This window comes from Thermobia domestica, chromosome 2, assembly GCF_964235325.1.
Source record: "Thermobia domestica chromosome 2, izTheDome1.hap1.1, whole genome shotgun sequence".
NCBI lineage: Eukaryota > Metazoa > Arthropoda > Insecta > Zygentoma > Lepismatidae > Thermobia > Thermobia domestica.
The window spans coordinates 182485972-182501971 of record NC_137455.1 but is presented as its reverse complement, the minus strand read 5'-3'; the positions used below and the strand labels follow the sequence as shown (position 1 = coordinate 182501971).

General features: G+C 34.5%; 1 protein-coding gene across 4 annotated transcripts in view; it reads right to left on the bottom strand.

Moving 5' to 3' along the window:
- Nucleotides 1–16000, bottom strand: part of Edc3 (Enhancer of mRNA-decapping protein 3) — a 61279-nt gene that overhangs the window by 13816 nt on the left and 31463 nt on the right. For 2 of the 4 annotated variants that reach the window (XM_081748167.1, XM_081748171.1), the window contains exons 5-7: nt 12625–12793; nt 9516–9669; nt 3048–3077 (exon numbers count right to left, since the gene is read on the bottom strand). In XM_081748167.1, coding sequence (XP_081604293.1) covers nt 3048–3077; nt 9516–9669; nt 12625–12793 — 353 coding nt within the window. The remainder of the gene's footprint in view (nt 1–3047; nt 3078–9515; nt 9670–12624; nt 12794–16000) is intronic. The other 2 variants (XM_081748170.1, XM_081748174.1) reach the window with 1 other exon arrangement.

The following is a 16000-nucleotide window of genomic DNA, read 5'->3' as shown; positions in this document are numbered from 1 at the left end:
AGTTCAGTCATACATTAAAACCAAAAGTAAATTTTATATTTTAAAATCCATATTAGTATACTTAAATGCAAAATTCATGGGATAGTAAGTACAATCTTTTTCAAAACTGCTTGCTGATTCATCTTTCCTTTAAAGGTTTTTTTTCCCAACTGTGAAAGTTTGTATAATACTATAGGCTGAAATAAAAGATATTAATCGGGTTAAGATTCATATTGATTTGAATAAACTCCATATATGGATATGTATATAAGGACTTTTGGAACAGAGGTGGATGGTCAAGATTCTCTGAACAAGACTGTACACTGTTTAAAAAAAAAAAAAAAAAAAACTACAATATGCATAACCTTTTTCCTGTTTTTCCAGTGTGCAGATCTTATTCGAACCTTAAATACATTATTTACTCTGATCCCGTATAACTAGTAAGACTAGGATTCTCTTCTTGTATTTTGTTGGCCTTAGTTTTAACCAATAACTCCAAGTAGGGAAAAACTGTATAATTTGGGTTCATTCAGAGTATGTTCCTAATATTTTATTCAATTTATGAGATCTTTATGAGAGCTGTATCTCTATTTGAAGAAGATGATGATTTTGAGTTTAACGTCCCTTTCAGCATCGAGGCTATATGAGACGGGACCTACTGATTAACATAGAATCCGAACCATATGAGCTCCCACCGGGAATCGAACCCGGGTCTCCCACGTCAAAGACACATGTGCTAACCGCTTAGCCACGAAGGAGCTTTCTAGTATCTCTATGAGTCATTTGAGTCATCACATATAAGTTCACTTTTGTTGCTATTCGATGCTACAGAGCCGTTAAAAGGGTGCTACAAAATGGTTCGAATTTTAATTTAATTGATTTAGGTTTAATTATGATTGTTCCGAAGAGAGGAACAAAAAGACATCTCTAATTTTTAACTAGTGAGCAATGCCTGTGAAATTCCAGAACTTTTATAAGGAAATCCCTCGTAGGCTAACAGATATTTCTCATCATTCCAGCTTGGACTGAAACTTTTCGTCGTAGAGAGAGAGAGAGAGAGAGAGAGAGAGAGAGTGAGTGAAGAGAGAGAGAGAGAGAGAGAGAGAGAGAGAGAGAGAGAGAGAGAGAGAGAGTGAGTGAGTGAGTGAGTGAGAGAGAGAGAGTGTGTGTGTGTGTGTGTTTGTGTGTGTGTGTGTATATATATATATATGTACACATTAAGCCCTAAAAATAGCTATTTTAACTTTCAAATTAAACTCCTATTTGCTCGTGAGTAGTATTTAATTTTATTTTATTTGTTTATTTGTTTTAAAATACACGGTTTGCACACGAGAACTTGTGATTTATATGCAGGGGATTGTATAGACGCCGGTTTTAATTCTGAATAGATAACAATAATGTTAACGCTCAAAATCAATTTGTACTTTTGTCAAATATTGATAATAGTTGGTTATTTAATTTCTAATGTTTGATTTCAAAGCTGAAGGAACGTGTAAACAAACAAACAAAAAAACGTACTGTTTAAAGTAGGTTCCGAATCACTTTTGTCCCCTCCCGGGATTAAGCATGAAAGTTAGCCACTTGATACGAAGGAAAAACTGTTAACGAGCCTATATTATACGGCGTCATTTGAACAGAAATATTATTAATAAGATCAAATGGTACTTATCTTTTTTCTCTGTATGCTGCAGTCACGAGAACATAAACATCCAATTTTAGGGGAAAGATGTCAGCATTATCAAAACATAGGTTTTAGTTGGGATAGCATATATGAGAACTGTCCTACGTTGTACCCCACCTAAAACTACTTCTTGCCTATGTCTTGACAATGTTGACATCTGTCAACATAAATGCGGCCTGGGTGCTTGATTGTAGCACACAAAACAAGATGAGTATCTTTTAAGTGTATCGAAACTGTAATAATGTAAAGTTTCAAACATATGGCAAAGCTAAAGACGTACACCCAAAAGTTGGTGTACAGCCAAATGTCATATTACGAAGCCATTTAATGATTACACAAATGACTTTGTGAAATAAATATTAAAGGGGTAATTAACAAAGACCAGCACAGAAACAATCAAAAAATTCAGATGTGAAGTAATAATTCTAAAGGAATACTCTTCTCTAAGTTTCAAATATCGAACCATGGATGAAATGCGATAATTACTTCTGAAAATAACAATGCAATTACCACTAATAAATGTTAAGTCACACCACTACCACACCAAAACTGTAGCATATTTCAAACATGAAGTTTTACTTCCTACTCTTATTATTTCTACTTTCCACTGGAGACGTATCATCCCTCCCGATCTCCTGGAAATTGCCTTCAAGATTTAAGACACCAAAAAGATAATAAGCAATTTTTTATGACTTTTATTTCATGGCACTAAAAACAAATGCAACTTCTGTCTACAGACAACGCTAAATTTTTTGCTCAAAAGTGAACGTCATGATCTCAATTTGTATTTAACCACGTTGCTGTCAAATATGAAGCTAGCTTATTCAGAAAAGTACAATGGATTGAAACTACATGTTAATTTTTAAAATCTACAACTCCATTTAGTTAGATTGTGCTAGGTACAAGTCTACGAAGTCCAGAAGAAATTCCTACATGTCAATACTACAGTACAATTCCACCATTAATCTTAATAATAAATAAGAACCAACTCTTACATCAGGATAATAATATCACAATAAATGTCCAGGTATTACTATTATGTTTATAATTAAATAAATAAGAATTTTGATGTTCCATCTCTGTGTTATTTGAACTGACTCCCATGTTTGAACATATACTTTATTCTCATTTTTTATTTTATGAGAAAAATTTTAAAATTATTCTTCACATTTTAGCTTTTATCAGTGGAATATAAAAGTAGCAGAAAACTACGTTAAAATACTTAAGTTATTTTCGTTATAAACTAATAACATAAATCCAGCATTAATGCAAGGCTACTTATAGTAGACATATAGGCTACACCTGATACAGACTCATAAAGAGAGGGCTTAAGCACATAGGAAAAACCGTACAGCTTTAAGCACATATAAAAAGTCCTGAAATTTACCTTGGGATAAAAATCCTTGGTCTATAATATCTGAAATGCGAAATAAATTTTAAAACATTCTATAAAGAAAGTTCCCAGTGTTAGTTTATTCAATACAAAGATATAAAACTTTAAAGAAATCATCATAACACTGTTAAAGTGAAAATATTTTAAATCACATTTAAGATCTACTCTCTACAATACTACAATAAAGTATTACGCAAATTTATTGCAATTACAGTATTAATAATAGTTTTTAGGTTAATATTATAGATAACTATTTTCAATATGAGCTTGCTACAGCAAACTAATGTTATGAGAAAGTATATCTTAGTACGTGTTACGTAGAAAAGGAAAAAGATGTTAACTAGCTTAATACAATCACTATTAGTTTGAATTCTCGCATCATTTTGGATAAGCCACAATCAGTTGCTTTGACAGATCAATTTGTCGACTATTCTATGTGTAGCAAATTAAATAAAGCATGTTTTCCTCATATACAGTATGTAGACAAAAATGTTTGGATACCAGCAAGATGAATGACACGAAACCTATAGTGTGTTCCTGTAATCAAACACTCTTAACGGCGAGATAAGTGCTAAGTGACTTTGCATGATAATCTGTGCATTCAACAAATGCACCGGACTAATTTACTGATGTACTGAATAGCCGATGCAAATAGTTCATAACCTTGATGTTACTCACAACGTAAAAGGAATACACTCACATCATTCGCAGAAAAATGCTTATGGGAGACACACAGACAGAGCGAGAAAGAAAGAAAGAATTGGAATCATCTTGTTCGCGAACCGTCCCCTATTCTTAGTTGTCTGTGATACACTACTTCATTACTCACTCAGTTTTCCATACATTCTTATTATTCATGCCAATTTTTATTATTATTATTATTATTATTATTAATGTATAATTATTTCTCCTACGCACTTTTCATTGCCTTATTTTCCAATTTCGTTTTTAATTATTACATTTAAATTCATTGTTTTAAACTATTATTACTTACTATGTTTTAGTAACTTTTTTTTTTGTTTTTCATTTCCTTCTTCCTATGCCACACAAATATTTCTCTTAATATATTCTTTGTTCTCTCTTCTGTAGATGTACCCGTTCCACTAGTTTCATCTTTCTCTACTAAACTCTATCTATTTATAGCTTGGTAACACTATGACGTAATTTTCTATCCGAATATAACACACACCACCTTATCTAAGAATGACAATGGGATAATATTGTATATATATTTATATGGCGAGAGTGAGCGTGAAGGTAAGTGTGTGAAAGAGTTAATTTCTGGGGAACATCAGGATACTACATCACACTGAGTTTCCTCACTTTTCTTTCCCTATCTTAATTTCATCAGCTCTCATAATCCTTCACTTGGATTCATCATCGGTCTCTCCTAGCTTGAAGATAATCATGCAAATTTAACTGTAGCTTTCATTAAGGAAACGTAATTTTATCTTTCATACGCAATATTTTATGTATTTATTTTTTTAATACTCGAGGATTTGGTGTCCACTTCGACAGAGGATTAAAGAGAAAACACACTATTATCGAACTGATACAATACGACTAAGAAAGGAACTAAAAGAATTACCCAATTCTCTGGTGATACAATTTCATCTCTGTAATCTCAAGTATGTAGATTAATACACTGTTCTATAGCTCGTCCAGAGTTAAGTCTGTACTGTGGCTGCTTATGGGCTTTTATTTCTGCGTACTTACCCCTTTAAACAGAACAGATTTCACTACTGTAGTTTAGATTTTAAAATGTTAAAATATTTACCAACGATACAAAAATAATTTTCATATCTTCTCTTTTCCTTATAAAGTATTTAATTAGCTTTTAATGGCTAGTTTTTTTTTTTTTTTTTTTTTTTTTTTAAACTCGAAGGGGGAAGACACGATAAGCGTAACGGCTGCTAGAACGTTGCCGCTGCATTTTCACGTGACTAAAACTGTCTGCTCAAAGATACCGTTGTCAACTGCCAAGAAATTTCACCGTAGTGTCAACCTACATTCGTGAGCTCATTAGTATTGTCACTTCCACTGATTTCAAGTACGAAGAAAAGGTAGCTAAAAAGAAGTACGGCCAGAAAGAATTGAATGAGATCTTTCTGATTTTTAGAAAAAGTAAAATTTCGTTCCATCTCCTTTTGTTTCTTTTTTTCTATCTCAACCAAAGACCAAAGAAAAATATTTTAATTAAAAAAGAGAGAGAGCAGATAAGTGGTTGCAGCTTAACGCGAGATTCGAACAATTTGTCCTCACCGGGAATCGAACCCAGGACCCTTTGATTGCATGGCGACGAGCGTAACTACTCATCCACGGGAGCACTATGAATAAAAAGGCAGTAATAATTTCAGGGGATGGTCTGCGGGATGATTTTTCAAGTACTTCAGTTTTATTAGGTCTATTATTATTATTATTATTATTATTATTATTATTTAGCCAAGCTAAGCCATAATCCATATCTTTCCAAAACTATTAATTTATTTGTATTAAAAATAAACGCTAAGTGTAAAACTTCTTAGGTCGAACACTGATTCATGAAGTTTTTCTCGGTACATCTGAGTTCGATTATTAATTATATTTGGTCTAGGAATTAATTCGTGCGGTTTTTAATAAAAATTGAAGCTTTATTTCAAAAACAAAGTAAATGAATACGTTAACAAAAATATTGTCCATCGCTAGCCACTACTTTCTCCCATCTTTCAGGCAATTTACGGATTCCGTGTCGAAAGAATTCCTCATCTTTTGACGCAATCTAATCAAAGATCCATTTTTCGATATTTTCTGAAGAAGTGAACCGCTGTCCAATCAAATCGTTATTCATGCAATCGATCAAGTAGTAGTCAGACGGAGCAGTGTCTGGTGAATATCGCGGGTGGAATAACACTTTCCATCCGACATTTTCCAAATAGGTTTTGACCGGTTTTGCGACATATGGTCGAGCGTTATCATCTTGATAAAGTTTATTATGCCTGTTATTCCATTCTGGTCGTTTTCAGGCCAGAGCTTGCTTCAAACGCATTAATTGTTGTCGATAGCGGTGTCCATTAATAGTTTCACCAAGTTTCAGAAGTTCATAGTACACCACACGTTTCAAATCCCACCATATATACAGCATAACCTTTGCACAATGAATATCTCGTTTCGGTTGTGAAGGACCTGGTTCACCTTGCTTCACCCAGGCCTTTTTTCGTTTAGGATTCTCGTAATGAATCCACTTCTCATCACCAGCTACAATTCGATGCAAAAATCCCTTCCTTTTCTGTCTTTGAAGCAGCAATTCGCAAACGGTTTTTCTTCTTTCAACGTCTTTCTTTTCAATTCATGTGAAACCCAATAAGACATCTTTTGAATCATTCCTATGGCTTTGAGACGTTTGGAAACTGTTGTTTGCTCAACTCCAAATGCTTCTGCAAGTTCGTCCTGCGTTTGACACGAATCCTGATCAAGCAATGCTCTCAATTCTTCATCTTCAAATTCTTTTGGCTGTCCAAATTGCTTTTGGTCTTCCAAGCTGAAATCACCACCTTTAAAACGTGCAAACCACTTCTGACACGTTCGCTCAGCTAGAGCATGGTCACCAAACACTTCCACTAAAATATGATGACTTGCGGTAGCACTTTTCTTCATGTTAAAGCAATGAAGAATAACTCCCCGCAAAAACACTTTATCAGGCACAAAATGCGCCATTTTCAGTTGAAGAAAAAAATGTTGTTGTTTCCGCTTCAAGCAACTGACATATACTAAACAAGATGCTCAATGACAGTAATTTTCAACGCATGTTTGGATCAACGAAACTATGGGACAATAAGCTAGTTACGCCATCTTTTGTAAAACCGCACGAATTAATTCCTAGACCAAATATATATTCCTCGTCGGGAAGGAAATTTCAGGGAGAATTACTGCAGGACACATTTCATATTTCTTTTATCTTTCGTGCATTGAAATTTCTTTAGGAGTTCATAACTGACTGTGATTTCTGTTGTGTTTCATAATAGAATTGGTTTCAGAAACTACACCAGGAAATAGAGAGACAATTTGGTGCGATGGGTGAGGCCAATATCTTACCTACTGTATCGTCTATTGTCGCGCTAGATGACTCATGTCAGACTCCAGACGAAATTCTTCTTTGTTGTGTCTTTGCTATTGTGCCGAGTGTGGTCTCTGAACATTCGGCATTTTCTTGATTGTGTTAATTTACGTACTGTGCTGTTCTGGGAACAAAATCGCGTGTGTCTGTGTGTGCATAGGTGCGTGAGTGTATGTTAATATATCAAACTGGAAGAAGTTACAGCCAGCACCTCTTTTAAGCATAACAGTGGTCAAGTGTTGAAGAGCAAAGAAAGCGCTATTGTTATGAACGTGTTTAATTATTTAAAGCAGAAAAACCCGGGTAAAAGTATAAGTTGGGTCGCAAGTGAAACAACTGAAGCCACGAAAACTTCCAGGACAACTGTTTTCAAAATTCGAAGCGAATTATTATGTGGACTTTTAGTAACACTGAACAAGAAGCGATTAAGAAAGTAAATTGCAAAGAACAGACGATTTGTAAAATATAATGAATTTGCTACGAGTGCGATCAGACAAAAGGTCCATGAGTTATTCTTTAGAAATTTGCCACCAACACTCAATTCCGTTCTCAAACAGGTAAATTTAGATCCCGATTTGCCGAAAAGATCCACGTTGCACGTACTTCTAAAAGAGCTTGAATTTGTTAATGAGAAAAGACAGAGTAAGGCCATGCTTATATAAAGAGAGGGTATTGTGTCGTTGCACCACAAATATCTACGGCAAATGAGAAAATTTCGAAATCTAAATATGATATGGATATGGAAGGAATTGATTCTTTGGAGTGCGATTGATTTAATGTGGTAAGTTGTTTATTATTATTATTATTATTATTATTATTATTATTATTATTATTATTATTATTTAATCGTCGTGGTGTGGATTTCTTTTTTTACTACGTGAGTTGGCAACATCAGTCGGCAGTATAATAGAAGCGCGATCTGTTCTGCATTGTTTTTAATGCTCAACTTGGCATCGCTGTTCCCATAAGACCAACAGTCCACTCTTAAGTCTGGTCAAGCTATAACAGTACTGTTAGTATTATTTTTAACCGACCTAAGCTCAGCAAAACTACTGGAAGAAGTTTATTGAGTAAAGAATGTTTAAGAGCAAAAAGTTGCATTTTCCTGACTTTTACCACCGATATCATTGAATCAGAAAACAGCAGTTCGCCCAGCGCCTACACAAGTGTTTCTCTTAATTTATTCTTTCTTCCTTCTTTTGAATTTCAGCAATAGTTAAGCAGACAATACCAATAAATTGTACTTCACATTTTTCAGATCGAATATAAGTATGTGGGTTCAGATAGGCTATTCAGAGAAGTCTACATTGAAAGTGTACCGTGTACACAGTAAAGTGACGAGTTGTGAGCGTTATGATATGCGATTTTTTTATTTGAAACGATGTGCGTTCACTAGCTAAACTGCACAGCATTATCAATTCTTGAAGATTATGTGGATATTCTGAGAAACTCAATGTTTCAAAAATTTGGTGAATTTCTAGTACTAGGCTAAATTTTATACTTCAATATTTTTTTTAAGGCTAACAATGCCACTTGGCATATTTACCGTGGTATTTTAGAATATATACTGGTTAACACGAAGATCAAATTTAATAGTATATAGAAACTTCTGGAGGAACTGATACGACAGGTCCGAGCTAAACCACCCAGACTTATTTACTGACAGAGTGAGTCACCATAGTTTAGTGAAATGGAAAAGATCTCGCTCGCTATGGTCCAGAGAATTGAGAATAGTCTACCGAAAAGAGTGACGTAATTGTTAACAAGGTAGGCCTATTAATTTTTGAGACAAAATAAATAAGATGTTTCATTTCCATACAAAACAGTGTCCAATCACTTTTGTCCTTATAGTAAAAACACGTTCTGATACCAGAGTAACTATTATAAATTAACTAGAGTAATAGTTACATGTTCAACTCTTTAAATTATGAGCTCGAGAATTTAACGCAAGAAGCTGACTATCCTGATTGAGCTCCTCGTTTTACTTCAATTTCATTCGCGAAGTTTTGGGAAGCTATTTTCCTCAAACCGCAGATTATTTCATGAATACTGAATATATATAGTTCTCGACAAATGTACTCAGTCACGCAACGGATATGAATGAATTAAGTTACTCAAGCTTGCAAAAACATAACTAACAATCTTGATCATGACTTATCTCAAATGCATGGTTAAATATATATACACATCACTTTTAAATAGGTTCTACATATGTAACTTAGTAAATTTCTTTGAGTACCCTACACAACTTGATAAATAAAGACATACCTTGAGGGATTCATCTCAGCAATGAGTATATTTCTTTGTCCAAACTTTTATGCTTAGAATATACACAGAGGCCTTAATAAACTGTATTTTAGGAAACTTACCTGTGGCCTCCACCAAGAAGTTGTAAAGCCATCTCTGTTGCTGCTCGTCCCATCAATTCTGTTCGTCGTTCAACAGTGAAACCAAGATTTTCAGCTACAGAAAACATTTGCTCATACAATTCAACCGTCACACTTGGTACTACCAGTCCAGAATCTAAGAAGAACAACATTAATATTTAAAACAATATGTAAAATTAAAAAAGTATCACTGAGACCTCTCTGTAGTGGACATCACATGGTATTAATTTCAGTTGCAACGTAAATAAATTCATTAAAGGAGAAACAACACAACTAAATATCTAAGTCTGTGCAGTAAATTCGATTCTGTTACTCATAATTGAAAACTTTTTTGTTTGTTTATTTGTTTAAGGCAAATTCCGGTAATGATTTTTAAGCATACTTTCGTACGGAATCCACGAACAAAATATGAACTTCCCAAATATATCAATAAATATAAATAACAATTATCATCAATATATATGTAAGCAAAAAAAAGATGAAACAACAGGTTTAATATCATATTCTTTGTAACGATACAATGAAAATCAAAAAATAAAAATGGGCAACTGGGACGGACAACAAAGTCGAAGATTTCAGGCTTCAATACATTAATCACTTCGTTACCCAACACCAGCCACACATCTTCATTCTTGGCAACTTAGTGATCGTAGTATATATTAATGACTATACTGTTGTTTGTGAAAACTGAAACACCAAGAAATACATGTGTAAGTAGGACGAAACTTGTAACACAGATTCGTGATGTAACTCTATAGAAATAGTTTCAGAATTTCAGAGCTGTACACACACCTCTAACCTTGACAAATCAGTATAGCGTGAAGCCTGTACGTGCTGCAATCAGAGTATCTGTAAGTCGTCGCATCAAATCACACAGAATTGGACGTGGCCCTAAAGAATCGCTAGCCACATTGCTTCTATGACAGGCACGAGGTTTCGACATTGTCTGCTGGAAGACAGTGACAAATAAAGTACCAGTCAACAATGCTTCGCATATGTCCGATGGGTGTCAGGAGATCATGCAGGCCAGGAAAGCAGTAATAACAGTTGTTTCTCGAAGAAGGCTTGCACATTCTAGGATACATGAAGTAGGGTATTTTCCAGCTGAAATATGACATCCAGAGTCGTCTGAAGAAAGTATGTGAAATGAGCCTATAAAACTTCCCAGATCCCCAGCAATCACTAGTTAAGTTATCCTCACTGAAAAGCAGTCGAGATCGTGTGTCATATTTAATGGTGCCCCATACCACTACACCTGCCACTATGAAGCTCGACTATGTATAATGGAAGATTGCTATTACTACAATAGTGCGTATGCGGCCACTACTGTACAACAAGCTGGAGCTGGACCCGGCCAAAAACATAACTATGTGAACTCAGTACGCCAGAGGTCCTCGACAAGAGCTCACTGTAGTTTGAGCTGTTTATGATTCTGAACCAACGAAGCCAACACGAAAGCATGTGTACCACCAGTCCAGCGCTCAGCAGTCACCGTTGAATCGTCGACGTCAGGAAGTCTATACTCGTTACAGTGAACCAGCTACGAGCTAATATTCTGAATGCTGTACGTTTCATCATCGTTACCTGAACAGGCTATCATTCCGTACTGTGTTCTCATTGAGCGATTCACTGTCAGATCATCGCTGCTTATGGTTCTCTTCTGTCTATTGGCACTACAGCATCACTATCGTAACGGCATATCCTGTACATGCATCAATATTAGGATGTGAGAAGCTGTTTTCCCGCAGTCCAACTATGCACCCCCGTTTGAAGGTACTCATTTGTTTATATTGCGCAGTTTAACGTGGACAAGGCATATTCTTAATTCTTTCTTGGTGTTTTCATTTTCACGCACAGTAGTACATAATGAATTACTTAACACAAAGTAGTAAAAACAATACCACCACTACCAAAGTAATAGTAGGAGTTTTGTTGCTAAAAGTAGGAGCTCCTTTGAGCTAGTAGGAATTTTGTTTTTTCTTATCTCTTACAAATATGGAAGTGTCTTGTTTGGGCCGGGGGGGGGGGGGAGAGAAGAGTTTGAGGATACCTATGTGGAACGTGTGTTTAAATGTACTGTGGTGATAAGTTCTGTTGTAAGAAAGGTAAATGGAGATTTTAACCGTTACTGGAGTATTGGTAATTGTTGATGTAAATCGAAAAAGAGGTTTCGTCGCCGTAGAAGGCTGGATAACAGGTACATTTAAGGATTTACATTAGATTGGAAGGATAGTAACTACCAGAATGATGGAAAGTGTTGATATCTTTATAATGAGCTCCTGGAAGGTCCAACAGGTGTCGAATATTGAACAGTGTTTAACAATGGCTTTAACAGTCGATATATACAATTTCTCTTTTCATGTATTTCCTCTCTCTCCAGTATTTTTAAGAGACCAATCCATCGCTTTTGTTTTACCTTTCTTCACTAAATTAACTTTATTCTCTATGTGCCAATGCTATTACATAACCGCATTCTAATATGATGCCCACCCTGATACTTCACACCTACTTTTATTTTATTCCTCACCCTATCTAACGAAGTGTGTTTAGTGTGTGATATTTTCATTATTTGTTGGTAAGTAATTCACTATAAATATAAAACGAAAGAATTCCGTAGCAGGATGAATATGGAACAATAATAGTAAATAAAAACAAAACTGAGCAATGACTATCGAACGAACCTAGAGAATCACTGAGTAACAAGCGAGTAGCTGTGTTGAAACAAAGGTCCCTTAGATACAAGGCCACAGAAATTTATGAACATATCTGTGGTATTTTTCTCCTTCCATCAATCCTTGTATAATCACTCACTCACACTTATCATTCATCTCCATTGGCCTATGGGATCAATATGGAAAGTTACACAGAAGATTTCATTCATTTTACATATATTTTCTCTCAGTCTCCGTCTATTATTGAGACCTCACAAATGACCATCAGCATTATAACCCTCTTACAGAAACTACAGTAAACTACTAGTAAAGAAACAAATTTAAAACAATTGCAAGTACATATTAATCAGACGTGTACGTGATACCATTATCTTAAATCTCAACAGAGAGCAAAAATACTGTAAAATATCTAGGCCCACCTGTTACGTATTCTCGTTCATCTGGAGAAGGTACAATTATCTGTCTGTAAATAGCCGGCCGAGATGCTATGATATTTTCGTCGTGCCGATATTTCTGAGTTCGACGATTGCCATCTGCTTGTTTGACAACGTCAGGTCTCTGTGATGCATTTATTTCATCATAAAATGCCTGCAAATAATTCGATGATTTTATTTCGTTCTATTTGTCAATCCACATTTAAACATTGAAAACAATGATATAGTCAGCGTAATATGATCAAACACGTAATATAATTATATGCATTAATTAACTTACTAGTGCCAAGTCCACCAGCGTATTAACTAGATAATACACAATGAAATTTGATCGTAAAAATGGCTTCTCAGTATGAAACTGAGAAGTGCCAGACTCGTCATTCGAATATACAAGTTTTACTTTACGACCTTTCGGCCTCTATCCGCAGGTACAAGGATTTAAGGGTCAGTTTAAATATTTATATAAACAAAGGATTTGTTAGCCTGCTGACACAGAACAGCGTGAAAATTTACATTACATACATCTCCATACATTTGTGAAATGTTATTCTCCCCTTTTCAGAGTTGACATTATCTTGGGTGTTCTTAATATGTGCATAGGATTTCCCATATGGGTTTTTAACTGTTTCAATCGTAGTTCAAATCACCCAAATTCAAACTTAATTTAGTGGATTTTAATAATAATAATAAATGCCTACATTGTTTTTCTTTCAATGTTACTGTCTAAATCTCTTATGTCATGTTCCTCATTACTTTTGAAATTTTGGGAAAGTTCTGAGATGGGAATGTCATTACTGCAGTCTCTATAGTGTCCTTTTATTTTTGTATTAATATTTCTTTTTGTTACCGATGTGAAATTCTTTACATAGCAAATAGCTTGGTATACTCACTGTTTTATAGTCAGTCCGTTAAATATACCCTGTATTGGGTTAAGGGTTTTTCTATGTTTTTAATCGGTTTTACAACTACATTTCTTTTCAAAATTCACTAACAGTTGTTTTAGACGTTTACTAACACTATTGTTCAATTGCTCCAATCGAGAATTACGATTAGACAAGATAATCCGTTGATTATTTTTTATCTTCAGATAAAAAACTTACATCGTTGTACCTACAGTTTGTGAGAAAGGATTCTTATACACAAATAATCGGAAGCTGCATAAACCTATGAAGTTTACGACATGACGTTATATAATATCGTACATTTGATTGGTTAAAAAGTATGTGTAACAACTGAAACTGATTTGCATAGAATGTGGTATATCTTTTTTACTACATATATATTTAAAAAAATGTTAGCAAAGAACTTCACTCCTCGGGGAAGATGAATATGTCCTAATCCGATGGACAAACATATTCTTGAAAGGAAAAAAAAAAAAAATGCCATATTAAGTACTGAAAAGCTGCATTTTTGGTATTTCAGAATATTAAGGGCGCTCAGTTTACTTTTATGGTTAATGTATTATATCTGGGGTTCAGATATTAAAGGGAAAAAATCTGTTCTAGATCACACTTTTTTGTCGGTCTTTCAAGCGACATTTTCAAGCAGAGGAAGGTTTGAGAAAAACAACCCCTTTTCTTACACAATGTTTTTCTACAAATTACACACAAATACTGTCTTTTCTTAAATCCAACGTTTGGCTTTTGTACAGAGGTGTAGGGTAGTGTAGAGAAAAGTAGAAAGGATTAGGGTAACGTACAGTAAGGTAAAGCTTACGTTAGCTCAACGTTTAGTCATTATTTTTCAAATTTAGACTAGACTAGGTTACGTTAGATCACTACATGGTCACGTCACAGCATGACACTTTAACGTTAACGCCACAAAAAAAATCTCCTCCGCGACCCTGGTTCGTCAACTTTTTAAAACCCATATTTTGGCTTCAGGTTACATTTGCATCGCCACATGGTTTTGTTCCACTCCAGCAAGTAATGCTGGTTTACGTAAATATGATCTTTATAACTAAGTAAGCAAAGTTCATTTTAGTAATTCACTGTCAGGTTTGCATAATGTTACCAACTAGGTTGTAATGTAAATTGACCACATTTTTTTAATGTTAACTATATACATCAGGTAATTACATATAGTGGTAAAAAAAATGTATACTGCCTGACTCACTGGTGAAAGCACAATAGCATTCCGGCGCACGAACACGCTGTTTTCGATTGACAGTGCACGAACAAGCAACACTATTTATTGTAGAATCTGGTTAAAACTTGCAGAACGTGCCAGGAAATTTAGTAGAAGGGTGGGAGCAACTCTAGTTTATGACATAGGCCACAGTTAATTGTCCCAATTTACTGTTCCGGTTTATTTGTTTTTCACATGTAATTTCGCAGTATTTAATATATAAGGCATATTCAACTCCAATAAAGCAAAATTATAGAGATATAAAATCTCAACAGGTCTATTAAATGAACGAATAAAGCCATGTATGCCATTAAATATAGATGAGCCCCAAGAATGTGTCATGCAGTAGAATAGAATCTCATGAAGATAATAATCTTAAATGTAATACAAATTAAATTACTGTGTCTGCCTGTACTGGGTGGCCACCATAAATTAAATTTCTTCAATTCAAAAACTATAGTAAAGAAATAAATTAATAAGATAAATACTACAATAGAGTAGTGCAAATTTGCAACTTTAAATCATTTCATTGTGATTAATGACAGATTATTAGAAGAAATATAACTTTTTCTTACTTTATGAATGACTGAAATAACAACACTAACAACTAATTCTCAACTGTAATTTCCTACAAAACGCTAATTAAGGATTAATCTCTCGTTTTCGACGATTTATCTTAATCCGATGATTTGTCGAAATAATCTTCAGATTAGTGTTGGTGTAACACATTATCCTTACTTTGATGATGAACTTTAGTTTTATCCGTATCCACAGATTAATCCTCGGTTGGTGCAACAGTGCAAATGTGAATTTGGTATTAGTATACATTTCAAATTGCTCACTGCTGTATACAAGGTGATACAATTTTCTTATTAATATTTATTACTCCTTCTTTAGGTTATATCGAGAAGAGAAACAGGAACTTTCAACCAATTATCTGAGCCCGTTTCCAAATCAACTTGGATCCCTTGAACCACTTTCTACATCAATGTTCTCATTCACTTAAGCGTAACCACTTTTATACTGTGTCAGAGTCCTTTCTTGCTCTAAATATTAATTACTCTTCAAAAATATAACTTCTCCCTATAGCTTGAAATTCTCAAAAAACACCTATAACAGCAACGACTATTTTCCAGATTCGATATAACAACACTGCATTAAAACATCATGTCACCTTCTTCCTCAACCTTTATCTTAACAGAGAGCAGTACATTTTACGACTTTAAATTTTTAA